Source organism: Phaethon aethereus, assembly GCF_964289735.1.
Source record: "Phaethon aethereus genome assembly, chromosome: 6".
NCBI classification, from domain to species: domain Eukaryota; kingdom Metazoa; phylum Chordata; class Aves; order Phaethontiformes; family Phaethontidae; genus Phaethon; species Phaethon aethereus.
The window spans coordinates 8,761,196-8,779,117 of NC_138580.1; the positions used below are offsets into that span (position 1 = coordinate 8,761,196).

The window sequence follows — 17,922 nt, forward strand, 5'->3', positions numbered from 1 at the left end:
GACTTGCTTCAGTGCTGTGTGATTATATTTAATTAATGATCTCAAACTTTGTTATGCTCTTTGTTAATGCTAGTCATTGTGCTGGCCGTGTGTCTGTTAGTTTCCTTGGGGGAGGGGAGGAATATTCCCCATGTGATGATCTTTTGTTTGATGCAGAAATATAATCACATTATGCATCTTGAGAACACACTTTCCTTCTTTGTTAATCGTATTAGTCAGATGATTCACCTTTGTTATTACAGTTTTATAGAGTTGTAGAGTTTAATGCTGGCAAAGATGATTCAAACACAGCGTGTCCCCTGTGCAGCCCAGCCCAGTGGTCACTGAGCCAGTGTGGAAGGACCCCCGTAGCTCCGAGCCGTTTACAGCGTGCTCCACTGGGCTACGTCTTATCACTGGCCAAAAATTGCTTCTGTTTTCTGCCTGTTCAAAAGTGTTAGATCCTATTGGGCTAATCTCTGCTCTTATGCGCACAGTAACAGCAGCATGCTAAATTCCATTGGATGACATTATTGAGGTATATTTAGTTTCCCTTATTGAAATGCATATATGTTCCCATTTAAATTATGAAGTATTTGAAATGCCTTGCTGAAAAAATGGGAAGACAGTTTTACAACTGTAAAACTCCAGTAGCACTATTTCTAGGATACTTTTTTCTCAGGAAATAAATGTTCAATTATATCTCAGACGTCCCCAATCATCACCTCTAATGCACAGATCTTACTATAGTAACTTGCCCTCAAATATCTCCGGAAGCAAAAATCAGGAGACTGGTTTCACTGGAGAGCATAATTCCTCTGCAAAGAGCAAGTACACCACTTGTTCATAACATTGGTGACTCCTGCTTCTGAAAACAGTGGAATTTTCTGGTGGTTCAATGATGCAGTTGGAATTATTGTCAAAATTACCATGTGTGCTAAGTCAGTAAATCTGTGAAGGCATTTTACCTGGCTCTTAAATCTTGAACACCTGACAGTAACTCTAATAATAGCACTTTAAAAGGTGCACACTGAATAACTAGGCAATAGGCGTCACTGATGTTAAAAAACACATAGCCGGGTTGTATTTAATATTTGTAATGAAAAGTATATTGGATACTGGGTGCTTGTAGCATTTTAATCTATTCAACAATATATTGGACAAAATATGTTTTACAGAACATTGATCGCTAAGAATATTTCCCATAATTTGTCTGTGACAGATAGTACCTCCTGAAGAAACCCGGATGAATATGTAACTCTTTATAAATTACTCCCAAATTAGGAGTTTAAAAAAAAAATGCTAGATTGTCTGGAATAGAGGCCTGAAGCACAGCATGCAGATAACAGGCTTTAGGAATGGCTGCCTGCTTTCTTCCCTAGCAGATGAATTTCTGCAGTGGGTACCAGGAGAGCCGGCTGGGTAGTAGCTGGGTGTAAGATACTGTGTGACCTGTGGTTACAGATTTTTTTTTCCTTTGACTAAGCTTTTTGGATGGACGGGGTGATGGGCCACTCACGCAGCCTCAAAAAGTCTCCACAGTTTGCATCCTTCACTGGCAAAGCACCCTGACAGGATCTGCACGGTTAGTGCCTCCAAGCTGAGCACCTCAGTGCTGAGGAGAGAGTAGACGTGGTCTCTCAGGTTGGAGAGTCTGGAGAATTAATGGGAAAATGAAAAGAGCCTGATCCAAAGTCCTTTGTTGTTTTTTTAAATTCCTTTTTCATTGATTTTTGTGAACTGTGAGTCAGATCCATACTGCCTGTTACATGATATGTTGGTCCAATGACTGACAAGACTGCGGATCTTTCTTCTTTTGAAATCATTGGCCAAGACATTCACATAAATCATGGATTTTATTGAAACTGCAATTAAAACAAATCAGGCTTAATGCACACTGAAAGCCTTAGTAATTAGTATACAGGTGAATATTGAGGGAAAAGCAGAAGCTTAGCCATCCTTCCAAGCAAAACTGAAAAAAAAAAGAACTGCGTATATAATCGAACAGCATGTGAATATTAATGCACAAAATCCTCCGACTCCCTAGTTCCCTGATGCAATTATTTTCTATTCATATTAATTGTTCCTAGCAGATGACATTAATGACTTTGACTTAAAATGTGTGCAAGGGAGGCCTTCAGCAGATCAATGCTGTTTAAAAATAGGGTCACTTTTGCAATCATTCACTCAAGGTGTAACAGCTTGTAAATAAAACAACTTTAACATGTTGATTGATTTATAAATGTTAATTTTGTAGTTCATTTTTATGCTTTTTTCCTGAAACCTGTCAAACTCTATGGATAATAGTGTGACTCGTGTTCATTTGTCATTGTTGCATGTGAAATAATGATAAGTTGCAAAACAGTGACTAGAAGAAAAAGTAGAGTTTGTTTTGGATGAAGAATGATCTGTTCTGCAGACAGGAAGTCCTGGACAAAGTAATCACAAACAGCACCATTTCAAATTAGAACAAATCCTCTTTTACCTCAGGGTCTTCATTTCCCTTGAAATTTAACAGCAGAGTTTGGAGTTTTAAAAATGCTGATTTGCTGCATATTTGACAAATGCTTATGCTTTGCTCATTCCCTTCTGCTCCCCCAGAAACTCCATTCACGCATCTTAGACCTCTCATCTGGGGATTTGCTTTCAGAAGTAGAACGAAACAGAAGCCTGATGCAATCTCGAACTGCTGATGCTCAGATTCACGTGAGTTTTTGTGCTGTCCTTGTACTTCTCATTTGGAACCCTCCTTTTAGCTTCTGAAGTCTGATGTCAGGGATGAGCTGTAAAGCTGATCTCCGAATTGAAACACTGTTGAGTCAGATAACAGTACTCCTTCTTACTTCTGTTCTCTGAAATTCAATATCGTGTCCTCAGTTGATATAGTAAGCAGATAGTGTCACTCTGTGCAAAAAAGCGTAAATCTTAGCAATGTCCCTAAGAAACCTTTTTGGGTATTGATTACATTTCAGAATCTCTGAGAAATAGTCAAGGCACTTTTTATTAAAGCCCATACACCATATTATTCATCCTACTTTTATGATATATTATGTATGAACTTTTAAAAATTCATAGGGTCTGCATATTTTTTTCAGATGGGGTTAGCCAGTGTGCTTATTTGGCAAAACGTTAGCCAGTGTGGCTTTCATGTTGTCAAAGAGAAAAAGTAGCTTTAAAAACAAAAGTCACATAAAGATAGAGGGAAACAAAGAGGACAAGAGCAGAACATTGAACCTGTGTGTGCCTTTGATCTTGAAGTATAGTAGTGTCAACAAAAATGTAATCTCCTTTGTAATACATACTTTAATGAAAAGGCATTGTTTCAAACATTCACAAAAATGCTAACAACCTTTTACATGGTAATTAAGCCTTCAGGTTAGGTTTTTCTAATACAGATTTTTGTGTCTTTAATAGTCTGATTCTTTCAATTTTCTGTGACTTCTAGCAAAAATTATGTATTTAAATTATAATACTACGTTCAGGACTTTTTACTCTAATTTTGTTAAAGGTAATGACTTAAGAGTCATGATTACAAAAATTTAAAATTTCACCATGTCAGTTAATAATAGTTGTATATGGAAGTTAAGTATATTTAATTAATGCATCAGAAATATATTATTCAAAGTACTTTCTTGGATAATTTAGACAATAAAGGTAAGTTGCAGAACATTCCACTCTCTCTTTAGTGATCTGAATGCATCTAGAAATTGGGTAGATATCCTACTTCAGAATCTGTAATGACATCATATTTTTTGCACATTTTCTCATGTCTTAAACAATAAAGATCATTACAGTAATATACTGTTCTTTTGGTTTGCTTGGATATCTCAATTTTTTCCCATGCTAAAACTGTAGGACCAAATGCCTTTCTCCTCTCTTTAGGTGCAAAGGAAACAAAGTGAGGGGATGGAAAGGCTCTCAGACTAGCTGAAGATGACAGGAAGGGAAGGCAGTACTTGTCAGTGTGCTGTGATCTCCTCTTTTCTCCTACAGGAGATTCTTATAGGAACGGATTTTACAGGCGGCATTCCCTTAAACACTATGATGACTGGGACATAGCCTAGTATAAAGGGCAGAAATTTGACATGACATGTTTTCCCAATGCCACAGCTGAAAGGCAACGAAATAGCCAGAACAAGCAGGTGCTGCCATTGGCCTCTATACAGTCAACCTTACAGGGAATGATGCCATCATAGCTGAGGAAGCTGATGAGAGAAGGTCTCCCACGGGAACAACAATGTCAGAAATAAAGAATCATTTGTCTCAACAAAGCAAGAAAGTCTGTTTCAGAGCCAAAACCACAGGCATCAGTCTGCCTCTGATGCCGAAAGATGTATTCTTCCCAGAGCCAGTGGATTTAAAGGCTATTCCTCCTGCATCCATTTGACTTCCTCGGAGAACATGTACCAGTAACTCCCAGAGGTGAAATGTGCTCTTGCTACCTCTAAATGATTTTCCCATTCATAGGTTTCACCTGTGACAGAGAATAATGATTTGCCCTGTAGTTACGTTTGTCAAAAACAGAACATTATTATGTCAGTTGAGCAATGAGCAGCTGTACTGATGAACTCCTCAGCAGTAAAAATTCCGCTCTCTCCCATTTAACTGAAAAAAGGTTCAACCCTAGTAGTAATAAATGGGAGGACATAGGGGAATAAATGGAAGAAATTAGCAGAAGTCCAATAAACATGTTAGTGTGTGAGAAGTGCCTACAAACTGAGCATTTTTCCAGAGATTTGCATGAAGAAGCTGTGTCTACTGCATATACAGTTTTGATAATTGTTTTGTGGATTCTATAACTTTAGTTTTCTTTTGTCTTCCTGAATATAAAGGTAAAATTTTCATCTGAGCAAAATTAATTTGGGTTATATCTACATACAAAAATCAATAAATATTGTTTGAGCTTGCACAATTTTATTCTGCCTTAATGAAATCCAAAGCAAAGTTTTATGAAACAGAATCATGTTACTCTGTCTCATGTTCCTGGTAATTAAAAAGATGTCTGATTCTGTAAGGAAACTGGAGAATAGTGTAACACAATGGTGCAGGCACTTAACATTAAAGTAGCTCTAACACTGTTAGGCACAAGAGTATTAGTTTGAAAACAAATTAAAGGCATCCTAGATACTCCTACAGAGGTTTAATATTTTACCTAAAGTGCTATCTGCTCTTCATTACTCTCTTCCTCAAAGCTGGCACTTAGTCACAGTCAGCTGAAATTGCATTTGGAGAAGGGCGATAACTACACAAGTACTAAAGGCAGCCATAAAGTGTCAATAAATTGCATAAGCAAGAGGCTTCAGCTGTCTGCAAGCGACACAAAGATGGATTGTCCTACGTCAGAGAGTTTCTTAGACAAAGCTTTGAACTAGATAGGAAACCAAAATTAGACTGTAATGGAGAGATTCCATTCTCAGTGGACATTCTGGTTGGGATACTAAATTAATTTACCTTGTCCAGGATGTACAGCCTCATCTGTTACATTGTAGGGCTATAATGCAGTTGTCAAGATGTACTTGTATTCTTACAACTTTGTTTTCCGTATCTTACTGGAGCACCCTGCTTATGTACAACGCATAATTCAAATAGACTCAGAATAATCTTTAGCAAAAGAAGAGCAGAATACTGGTTAGAAAATAAAGAAGAAAACATGGAGAATTGTGGATTTTTCCCCCAACAAATGAAAATTTTAGCAATTTTAATTTAGTTCTCTGTATTAAATTCACTAGATGCTAATGGCATAATAGGGAGGTGTAAGTAGCTTACTTGCTTTTTCTTTGTCCTTCTTAATCAGGGGGAATTTAAATGATCTTTTTCCAGCCATAATATATTTCTGTTTCTTCTCATATTTTAGGAATGCCAGCAGAATGTGAAATCTAGTATACCTGTCTTGAAATGCCAGAGTCAGTTAAATATGACAGGTCCTAACCGCCTATATCCCCGGAGCAGCTGCAGTAGCAGTGAACTCTCCCTCTCAAGTGCTTGCAGTGAATATTCCAGTGGTTCCTCCTACACTTGGAATGATGGGAAGACCTGCAGCAAAAGGGTAAATCAAATTCATTTTCTTCATTTATTAGCTTAAGTTCATCTGAAACAAGATTAATTGAAAAGCTGCCTATTTCGGAATTTTTTTCACTTTCTTCTCTCTTTTATATTTAAAACAGTTGTGACTAAACTCAGTAAGTTCTTTCCCCAATGTCTCCCTCCCTCTCACTCTCCCCCTTTTTAATTTTTTTTTAACAAGTCGTTTATCACTCCAATTTGCTTACAGTTTCCTCATTTATTCTGACATTTATTCTGTCTTTCACAAGTTGTTCTTCTTTATCTTAATCCTTCCATTTGTATTGTTCTTCCTACAGGTTTTAAATGCACTGCAGCCTTCACACCACTATGAAATCCTTTATTAAAAAAGTACATTGCTATTAATAGCAATGGATGAAATGTAATGCCCTATGCCACTTCTAAATCTTTTTACTAAAATGGTAACTTTTTATTAACAGCACTTGTGAGTAATATGTGAGTTCTATTTTGTTTTAACAGTCATCTGTGAGCTGGGATAAAAGAATAAGCATTGGTTCTTCGCTCCCAAGCAACCTCTCAAGTCCTGCAGATGATCTACCTCCAACTCGTATCAAGGAAAACCATATCTTAGAAGGGCTGAAGAAATTACAGAAGCAAAAAGTATTACTTGAATCACCTTCAGTAATATCAAAATGGGGTTACAAAGATTGCATGAACTCTAATGAAGGAATATATTCCCCTGGAGTTAAATGTGGCAGCCATAATGAACAGACTCATTGTAAGCCAATGGAAATAGGAAGTATTTGCCTTGAACATAACCAAACTTTCTCTTACGATTCAGATTCGCATGATGATGCAGATGACGACTCTTCATCCTTACTGTTGCTGCAGGAAGTACCAAGCAAAGACTGCAGGACCTATTGTAACAAATTAACTCACAGCATTTCTGACAGTCTCTTTGACTGGGATCCTAATAGGAAACATGTACCAGAAAGAAGCTCATATTTTAATTCAAAGGAAAGACCTGAAAAATTGACTAGTTTTGTCAGTGGATTTCAGGCAGAAGTAAAATCGTGCAGCAGAGCAAAGCTGCCTGAGTTACAGTTAAATCAAAGCCGTGCTAATATAGGCTGGAAGGACCTTAATTTTCAGCTTTCAGATACTGATGACAATGAAGTGTTGGATGAATTGCATATAGAAAGCAGTGATGAGAAAAGTCCATCAGATTTATTATCAACTCCTTTTACTGAGAAGTATACAAAGACCTCTGACATGCTCAAAATGACTGAGAATTCTCAGTTTGTATCTACTAACAGAGAGGCAAAACAGATACCTGCTCACTCAGACATTAGGCCAAAGACATGTAATTTCATTAAACAACAAAAGGTTATAAAAAAGACCTCTTCTGAAGAGTGCATTACCGTAATATTTGATGCTGAGGATGGTGAGCCTATTGAATTCAGCTCACATCAAACTGGAGTTGTCACTGTAACAAGAAATGAAATTTCAATCAACCAGCCACAAACTAGGTCCAGTGCAGAATATACTGAACTTATACCTCAGGGAATAACTGATCTGGAGACAGGAACCAATGCTAGAAACTATACCGCTTTAGAAAGACCTGAAGATGAAACTGAGAAAAAGATACCTGAAGATAGTACAGGGGATAAAAATACAGTTGTCTCCATGAGCCACAGTGAACCTTCATGCTGTGGAGAAGTGACACTGCAAAATACTCCACGACAAAAACTGGTGAAACCAGTGTGTGATGCATCATACAAGGCGAATTCAAGCTCCACTGTGCATGCAGGAATCAATCAAAAGGCAAACTTGACTAAAATACCCAGCAGAGGTAAATTTTCTCCACAAAAAACTGTGATGATGGTGAGCGAGGAGACACCTGTAGCTCAATCAGTGGGCCCTGCAACCCTTGAAAAATCACCTGCTCTGCCACCTGTAAAGCTTTCAAGATTCAAAAAGGCACAAAGTCCACCTCATAATTTTGACTCAAAAGTTGACTTCCAAGTTCCAAAGCTTCCTGCCCACCCCCTACCTGGCTTGAAATGTCCAGGCAGAGGCGACAGGTCAAAGTATCCAAAGAGTCAGAGTCCAGCATCACCACTGTTGCCTCAGCACCTTACAGAGACTGGTGACTATGGAGAACCTCCAACTAGAGACTTTCATTGTGATTTAGCACCTGTAGAATGCCGATCACCATCCCCACCCCTTCCTCCTGGCAGGTCAACATCCCTGTTGATTCGGCCTAATTATGCTCATTCACCACCTGTAGCAGTACAGTCAGGAGGAGCTGATCCCAGTGAAACAGCAAAAAATATACTGAAATCATCACCGTTAAAAGGAACTGTGAACTCTGGCTTTCATAATCAATCTAGTCATGAAATGCAAGCAAAAAGCATATCTTCTGGGGCCAAAATTGAGTTATCTTACCTTCAAGAAAATGCAGAAGCAATTATGCAAAATAAATGCATATCTCAGCAACCCCATAGTGCACGCCAAGGACTTTCCAAAGTTTCCACAAAGCAAGTCTGCCCAAAAAACACTAATCAGCTGGGTCTCCACAGGAATCATGACTTTTCCAACACAGATTTTCAAACAGCCAGGTCCTTTTCTGTAGGCTGTCCAGCATTGGAAACAGCTTCTTCACAAGATGCATATTCCAGCAAAAAAGATACTTCCAGTGACAGTGGGGCGGATCAGCCACAAAAGATGCCAAACACTCCTCCAGCAACTCCTCAATGTCATACAACAAGCACAAGCGAGCTTTCACTATCTCAGGTAAATAATTCCCCGTTGTCAACACTGTTACATGATAGTGACACTGCACATGCTGCCCAAAACTCTAATGAGAAAGGAATGAAAACCCGTCTCCCTGTAGGACTGAAATTATTTGTCAAATCTCCCCAGCTTCTCCGAAAGAGCTCTACTGTACCAGGGAAGCAGGAAAAAGACAGTATCAATGCAGCTTCCAAAAGTAATGTGAGTTCAAGTAAGTACAAGCAAAATGAATCTGTAAGTGTAACCACTAGAGGCGCAGCGGATGCCGAATTAAAAGATTCTATGTTTGATACCGAAGTAAAAAATAATTTTACTGTGGGATTTAGTATGGATACAGCATCACCTCATTCACGTGAAAACTGCAACCTGGTGGTAGACAGAGTAGATGGATTAGAAAACAAATTAGTTAAGAGATCTGTTTCTTCTAGCAGCAAGTCACACTTGAAGCCAGCTCTGGGCATGAACGGAGCAAAAGCTCGTAGTCAGAGTTTTAGCATTCATACAGGGGAAAAGCCATCTGCCCCTGTGACAGAAGGTCTTGGAAAAGTACGGACTCAGATTATTACAAACACTTCTGATAGAGGAAATTCTCTAACAAGGCAGAACTCAGCCATGGAAGGACTTCAAATCAAGGCCATTCCTGGTTCAGCAGTGGCACCAGAGACTCTTACATATACTAAAACCACAGAAAATTCTTACTATAGACAAAGTTCTCTTGGAAATATGAGTAGTTGCAATAGCCAGCATGGAAGCCCAAGCAAACTGCCCTTCAGATCACCTTCAAAAGTAGATTTGTTTTACAACACTTCAAAATGTGATGGAAACAAACTATTTTCTCAGAAAGATGCACGCAGTCTATCTGTCCAGAGTGAGAAAAGCACTGAAAGTTTTAAACATGAATCTGTAAGTAAAAAAAGTGTTCTGCCAGCAGAATTGGAGTTAGAAGCATCAGCTACTGTATCTTCCAAACAAATTTCATTTCAAAGCTCAGATGGATTAAAGTGTCTTCATAAACCGGAAGCAACAAAGTCACGAAGACAACAAATGTCTTTAAAGTTAGCAGATGCCTCTGAGAAGGTTACTGATGTTTTGAGTTCACCAGCTCTACAACCTACAATAGAGGAGAAAGTCATGTTATGCATCCAAGAAAATGTGCAAAAGGGTCAGGGACAAATCAAATCTCCCACTGCAGAGACTAAACAAAAGACTGGGCCCTCTATAGCTAGTTGGTTTGGCTTTCGAAAGAGTAAGCTCCCAGCACTGAGTAGCAGGAAAACTGATGTTCCTAAAACAAAAGTAGAAAAAAAAGATGCAAAAGTTTCAGGATTTGGAATTAAGCAGGCAAAATTAGAGAGAAGAAAAGAAAAAAAGAAAACTGAACAACACTGTGAAATAGAAAATGAAATTAACAGGAAAACAGACAACGGTGACATTTTAGCTGATGTCATGGAGAGCAAATTTATGAAACCTTCACAAGACATGCCTGGTGAGGTTGAGTGTGAACAAGTCAAAGGTTCCACCACTGCTACGTACTCACCAAAAGACAGTTTTATGAAAGAGCTTTTAAACAGGTAAAACTCTGGAACACAATTTGGGATGTGTTGTACACTGCAACTTTACAGATGCTCAAATGCTAAGTTCAATGTATGTTCCTTTTAGACTAAGAATGCATAGTAGCAATCATTAGGTACACTATCAGGACCTTAATCTCTACAGGAAAAAACATTAATAATGAGATGACAATTTTGTTCATGTTACTTTGTTAACAAACCAATGGCCTTTGAAATTAAAAGTTACATCCAAGTTGATAGAAATTCAAATGATTCCAGAAATCAAGAATCTAGGCAGATGGTGTGTAAAGATAGAGGATAATTAGACACATATTTTAATGTATTCCATCTTCATGTATTGTAACCAGCAAACATATACTTGGTAACTAGTCAAAATTAATTACATTTCTAGCTACCACAACCTTCGGTCACAGAAGAACTTAGCAATTGCTATACTGTATTTTCACATTTGCCCCACAGCAGTCCCAAATATAATATAAATCATTACATGTGAAAGACTAAATTGATATACTACCTGAAATTGCAAGTGACAGATTTGATCAAGGCTAGTTAGAAACATTTATCACTCAAAGGTCTAGAGACAGAAAGATACAGAGAGGTTACTTTAAACATTAAAGGAATGGAAAAGTAGAGTGATTGAAGAAGGGCAATGTAATTTATCAGAGGAATCACTCTCTACCTGCAGAGTTGATAAGAAAGCAGCTCAGCAGACAGAAAGTGGATCAAATAATGTTTCCTACAGGAGTGTGTCGAAGGGCAGCTCCCAGGGCTCCTCTCTTCATGGCAACTTTATCAGCTCTCAAGGAAACCACAAGAAAAACAGCAATGCAAGAGCTGATATGGAAATGCAGAATCAGACCCTGGTAAGTGCTTTAGTACATGAAGACATTATTACCTTATTTTTAACTTCTGGATGTGTTCCTTATAGCCAGTACAGACAAACAGATAATAACTGTTTATATATGATAGAAAGATTTTGTGTAGCTAGAGAATTGTGAATTAATACAAAATTTGGCAGATTGACTGTAGGCCAGATTATACAGCTAGTCATGAAGATCCTACTGCTTCTGCTGGCAATTCAATTCCAGTGGAGATATATGCACAATGATGCTATAATCATACTGTAGTAGAGTGAAATAATAGGACCGTTTTCTTTTTTTTTTTTCATTTTTTCCCCTTTCCCTGACAATTGCATGCCAGTGTTGAACATTCCTCTGAACATTATAGAAATCATTAAGCCTAAAAAGTGCACTGCTGATGGTGAAAAGGCAAAGTATTTGACCACATTTGGGAATATTTGTCACTTAAGAGGGAGTCTTTCAAAAGCAAAAACATACATTTGACCCCATGTCTCTCTTTGTACCATGGAAAATCTCCCTGTTAATGCCCTGTAGTTAGTTTTATGCTTCAGTAAGGTACTAACTATACCTGATGCTTTAATTTACCCAAAGAGTAGGAATGTTGTAATTTAGAAGAAAAATAATTTTATTTTCTGTTAGCTTCTAGATTCTGGTTATTGAAAGGTTATGTGAGTGGCTAACTTTTCTGCATCGAGAAGTGTACACACAGAGTCTAGGATTGTAGCATAAGTCAGACTGAATGGGTTCCCTTCCTTGTGAAGCTTCTAATAATTAACCTTAGAACTTAGTGAGCAATTTCTTGCCTAGCAAGGGCCTTTACCATATTGTTTTAAAGTTCAAGCACCAGGAAAACAGAGATGCTTTAACTTGATGAGCATTCTTTTCTCATTCCTGATACCTGTCTTGACCGTTTTATTATGATAATTATTAACAATCATCACATTTTTCACAAAATAGTCTGAAAACTTGTGCCAAATATAATACTGAACATGAAGTTGAAGCTATTTTGTTGTTCTGATAAAACTGAGTTACTGAGGTACAGCCCATGCAACTATTTCATCTGAGAGAATTTGAAACACAGATTTTGGGATGTGTTTCGAGAGTAAAGCAAATTTCAAAAAGCTTCATAATGGGAACTGAAAAACTCTTAGCTTAGTACTGTTGTTTAGGATGCTTAAAGTATCCCACACACAGTTTCAACTTCAGGCAAGTTTGGTTTTTTACTGTAATGCAGATGTCTTTCCTAAGAACATCTGCAAGGTCATTTTTTAAAACTTACAGGGAACATATGCAGAATGAATGTGTTTGAAAACTTTTTCCTCCTGACTCCCGTGGTATCATCTCTTCTTTGAAAATGTGGATGTCTCCTGCATTATAAAACCACAAATTATAAGCATATCTAAGGCTGTCCTTGTAGTGTCACTGAAAGGAGAGAGAATGAAAGTCTGGAAATGTGCAATATGCAGGAAATTCAATCCAACTGATCTAGAACTTTGATAGCAAGGCAGAGCCCCTTATCAGAGCCACTCAGTTTAACTATGCCCCATTTAATACAGTCCTGACAGCTTGGGGTATATCTTCACTGTACAGAAGTACAAAAAACTCTACACATGGCTTCTGCGTATTCTTTCTAACTTATTATTTTCTAATGCTGCAATAATTTGCTGCGCTTTTTGTCTGTCATTTTGTGAAGTCTTTCTAAATGCAGCAATAATAGTCATTTATGACTTGAACTATATCTTCAAGAAACACACTTCATTTTATCAGGGAACTACAAGGATTGTCCTTAATATACATAAATAATGGCAAAATGCTAATTATGCTGTTTAGTTTTTAAGGACATGTTAGTCATGGGGAAAAGGCATTACCTGTCCTATACCATACGCTCTTTTGTTCACTGGGAATCAAAGTATTTTTTGTGTTGTTTTTGAAGATTAAGTTACATTATAAGCTTCATCTTTTTGAGTTTCATATTGTGTTTTTTGTGGCAGTTAATTCCTGGAAGAAATATCTAGTGCCAAAACTCTGAGGACATCGAGAATAATAAGATTAAAAACGTGCTTACACTTCTTAATGCTAATTTATGAAAGAGAAATAGCTTAAGATTCCCCAGTATGTGATATTTCATCTTGTCCTCCAAACTTCTACAAGAAAAACAATGGAAAGTCTTTAAATTCAGAGTTCATACATCTTATTACTATCATTTCCAGTTATTCTTTGGTGTCTGCTTACTTTGAAGCAGATTGCAAAGGACCAGGAGATAGCTGTGACTGAAAACAGTCACATGTGGTAGATGGCCTGTTGTACATTTTTTTTACTTGTAAAAGTACAAAATGAATGCTTTCGGAGAAAACAGCATCAATCTTTTGAAAAGCCCTAAACTAAGAAGATTTCTTTTCTTTTTTGAACAATGCAAAGTGCATACAGTCATATGGGTTCAGTGTGGAAGCTGCTGTATTTCAAAGCTGCATGTCATATATATGCTCCTTCTTTAAATCCTGGCCATAACATTTTTTAACATTAGTTTTCTACCAAGTTTTTCCTTTCAAGCCTATTTAATTTTTTATGATTAAGTCTCTTCTCTCATGATGTGCCAGTTAAAGACTTGGGGCACTATTATGCCATAACATATGCACCTATTACCTCTGATTTCTGTTCATGCAAAGAATGTTATTGCTTGACTGCCACTGAATTTATGGAAAAAGCAATGTTCCACCAATGGCGGCCTTGTGCATTCACCTTCAGAGGGATACACTTCCCGTTAGTGTTCATCAAAAAAGCACTTTGCTCTAAAGGCCAGCCAACAGAAATACATAATCCTTTAGCCCACACCAAGGATATTCCACATTCTCCAACACTTTTTCATGTCCTTGGCTGGAGCTTAAGGTGAGATACAATCATTTTTGTGCCGCACTGCTTCATTTCATCTTTGTGATTTTATTGCAGCCCAGTGTAATTTAGAAAAGCCATGGGCTTTACTTTGTCAGGTGAAAGTGTGGCACCAAAATCAAGACACCAGGAGTTTTGTATAGCACTGTCTGTCTGCATTCTGTGTGTTTGGGGAATACCCAGAGATCTATCGTAATATTGTGAAATGTCACATCAGCAGCACGCCACAGACCGCCATGCAGTCTGTAAATGTGAGAAATTGTCTTACCCGTTATTTAATGCCAAATGATCACATACTCTGCTCTTCATTTTCCATAGCCTGAAGAGACTCATCTCAGAAGAAAAAAGAAGTAATCAAATCTCTGGGATTAAGAGATTATAAATGCACTTTTATAAACACGGAGAACAAGTCTTTCATGTCTTACTGAGGCTAGTCACAAGAGGTCAATAGGGCTACTTGTGTAAGCCAGACAAGCAGAATACATACTATGGTCAAACATATCTCATGCAAATGATGATAAATTCTACTGGTTTAGATTACAGAACATATTTAATGGTATTGTGAATGTGCTGCAAGTAGTTTAAAACAGCAGAGAGTGATTAACAAATAATGTAAGATCTCTGAGATATTGAAAGTGATTTTTTCTGCCATGCTGGCTTTCCTCCTCTTATCACCCTGAAAGTATCTTTATTCCTATTTGATTTATATATCATGGCAGAAAAATATGTCCCTGGATCTGAATTATGGACATTGATGTCATGTTATGGAGGGAGTTTTCACAGTATGCTAGGCGGATACTCAGATTATATATACACTTGGGAAACAGAAATGCAGAAGAACAGAGCAAAAATATGCCTTCATCTGAAAAATAGAATAACTAGGGGATTTGAATAACACATACAGGCTCTTAGTGTGCACTGCATTCTTAAATTAAGTTTTTCTCTGTTTAGTTAATAAATGCTTTTAAACAGAGGTGGAAGCAAAAATGCCAAAGTTCAGTTTTTGCAAACTGAACTAGAGCGATACCACAACATCACATATTAAGTTCACATTTTTTTTTAGCATAGAATCTGGAACATGTTATTTCTAGAGAGAAACAAATAAAAGGTCAGGAGACCTGAGCTTTTTTTTTTTTTTTTAGTGCAGAAAAAGACTTTTTCTTTTGAGGAAGTGCATCTTCCAAGGGTATTTTTTCACTGCTGCATATTGTGACTTTGAATGAAGTTAAAGTTGTTATCCTCAGATATTGTTCATAGAATGAGACAGGCTGTATAATTCCATTCTTAGCTGCCCTGTAACCTCACTCTGGTTTATTTCTGAAAAGATATTCTGTAGTGATCATGAAGCAACATAAACAGAGTCACAAATGTTCTTCACTTTTGTTGTTGTACTATGTACAGGCTAAAGTAGTCACAGAAAACCTGCAAGAAGAAGAGGAGGACACCATGACAAGGACTACATGTCAGAGTCATGTGATAGGTACAAAATTATATTTTACACTGGATTTTATTGCTGTCTCAGTTCTTGGGAAAAAAAACGTGTTTAATTCTCATTACTTTATTTGTTTGCCCACCTCATGTCAGCTTTAGCATTCATTTAGCTCTGTTCCTGGATAGCCAGACTTCACCAGCTATATAAAAGATGAGTACATACCATTAGCAATTGTGGATCAGTGCAGTGCTTGACAGAAGGGATTTGGAATCTGGCTGTGAAGATCATTTTAGCCTCCAAAACTAGTGGCTTAACGGGAGGGTTGTTGGGCATGATACTTTCAGTATGAATAATACTAATATACTGTAATTCTGTCATCTGGCCTTGAATTAGTAAAATTCAGAATAAAATTCTGAATAGCAGAATAATTACTGTGTTAAACTAAACCAGAAGGAGTAGCAAACCAGGTGTCTGTTCAGAAGACCTTAAAGCTGTATTGAAAATAAAGTTGCCTTTACACTTTGCAGAAGGGTAACACCATCTGCCCTGCTTCTTGATTGGTGTGTACTAATTTTTAACACAGTACATGTTAAAATATCTAATAGGCGATGGAGGACAAAAGAGAAGTGTCTTTGGGATCTGTATTAGAGCAGTATGTCACCAATATAAGGAACTGACTCCGAACAAAAAAGGTTCTCCTTTAGCAAGTTCCTTTGCAGACAGAGACTGCAGCAATAGTTAAAATCTGATTCAGTGTTTTCATTCAGGTTAGTGATTTTGCTATCCAGAAGATCTTTCATTGCACTAATACTGTCAACCCAGCAAATGGGGCCAAACAGAGGTATCATGTCAAAACACATTTCTCTTTGGGGTAGTAGGAAAATGCTTGCATACTTTATTAACTTGTACATCCTTTTCAGTCCCAAATTCAGCCAAATAAACTCTGACTGTCTTACTTGCAGAAAAGATCCCTAAACTCTTCCCTCTCTAAGAACCCAGCCATAACGTGGCTTTGTTACAGCAACTAAATAACAAGAACTTTGAACAATGCAGTGTAAGACTCTCAGGGGATTTTGTGAGTGGGTGGGCATTAGCCCTGAAAAAGAAACAACATGCTCCTCACTCTGTGAATAAAGGACTTGCTTCCTGTTACTAGAAATTGCCCCAAAGAGAATAACTCAATTATTTTTCCTTAGACCGAAATAATTATTTTGCCTCTGCCCCAAAATTCTCAAAACTTTTACTTTGAATTGATGTGAAATGTTTTGGTTTCATTTTTTAATCCAGATACTGAACAAGAAAAAAGAGCTATTTGCAGAGCTTTTTTCTGAAAAGACTCCAGTGCTTCCTTGGTGTTCATCAGTGTAATTGGTAGTTGTGGCTGAGACCTAATTGCTATATATTTTGATATATTACTTTGTTATTGTGTCCTATAATATGTCATTCAGGTGGCTTTTGAGGGCTTTAATATTTGCTCCTCCCACAGGCACCAAATCTGAGTCTCTGACAGGACATAGTGGTTACGGAGCAGGTTGGTTGGCATTTCCCAAAGTCAGACTTCTATAGTGCCTTGGGTTCACAAGGCCCTTGGTTAGCTGGGAGAGGTCATCACTGTGGTTCCAGCCCTCCTGTGCACCAAAGGCCTTTTTTGCAAAGAAAAGACCTTTTTCTTCACCTTTATCAGGGCTGATGATATGGATAAAGTGACAGGCAGGTCTGTGGCCCGTGTCTATACAAGACCTCAGTATGTAGTGCTACAGAGATGCCAGGCAGTGCCATCCTTGACAAATTCCTATAGCTCATACAAAGACCTTTCCATTGTATGAATTACACCAATTACAAAAGCATCTTTTTTCCCCTAGACAATGCCATCTCTTAAAGGCTCAACAGAGGATGCCAGCTATCCCTGTTCTGCCTTGTCAAACCATCTAGAATAACTCAAGGAGTTTGTTCTGCGGATCTAGTTGTTAATGTCACAAAACTCTTTGATGATGAGAGACGTTATGTGCAATAGGTAGTATTGGCACAGTAAAAATAATAGAAGTTCAAGAAAATGTTAATATTAGTACAGCGAGTCCTAATGGAGAATGTACCAGTCATTACTTATTTCAGCAGGACAAGCCGAAGCCTGGGAAATTAGAAGCGTGGATCAAAGTGCACTTCCTGAATACTCCTAAATCAGTATCTTGCTGTATTTATACCACTCTCATCAGGCTATGTTTTATCTTACATTGGTATTTTTCCTGCTGTATGTCCACATTGCTCTTTGTGGATAGCAAGCTTTCCTAGGTCTCATTCAGATTCTTTTATCAAATTCCTTGACGGAGGTTCTGGCATTTTTCTGATACCAAAGTTTTTCCTAGAAGGATACTGA

At 37.7% G+C, this 17,922-nt stretch overlaps 1 protein-coding gene across 1 annotated transcript in view; it reads left to right on the plus strand.

The window, feature by feature from the left end:
• The window catches only part of NCKAP5 (NCK associated protein 5), a gene marked incomplete at its 3' end in the record, with an annotated part of 384,285 nt that overhangs the window by 312,743 nt on the left and 53,620 nt on the right, over window positions 1-17,922 (plus strand). The window contains exons 10-14 of the mRNA XM_082001372.1: window positions 2,581-2,685; window positions 5,834-6,025; window positions 6,520-10,367; window positions 11,053-11,230; window positions 15,518-15,596. Of these exons, the coding sequence (XP_081857498.1) occupies window positions 2,581-2,685; window positions 5,834-6,025; window positions 6,520-10,367; window positions 11,053-11,230; window positions 15,518-15,596 (4,402 nt within the window). The remainder of the gene's footprint in view (window positions 1-2,580; window positions 2,686-5,833; window positions 6,026-6,519; window positions 10,368-11,052; window positions 11,231-15,517; window positions 15,597-17,922) is intronic.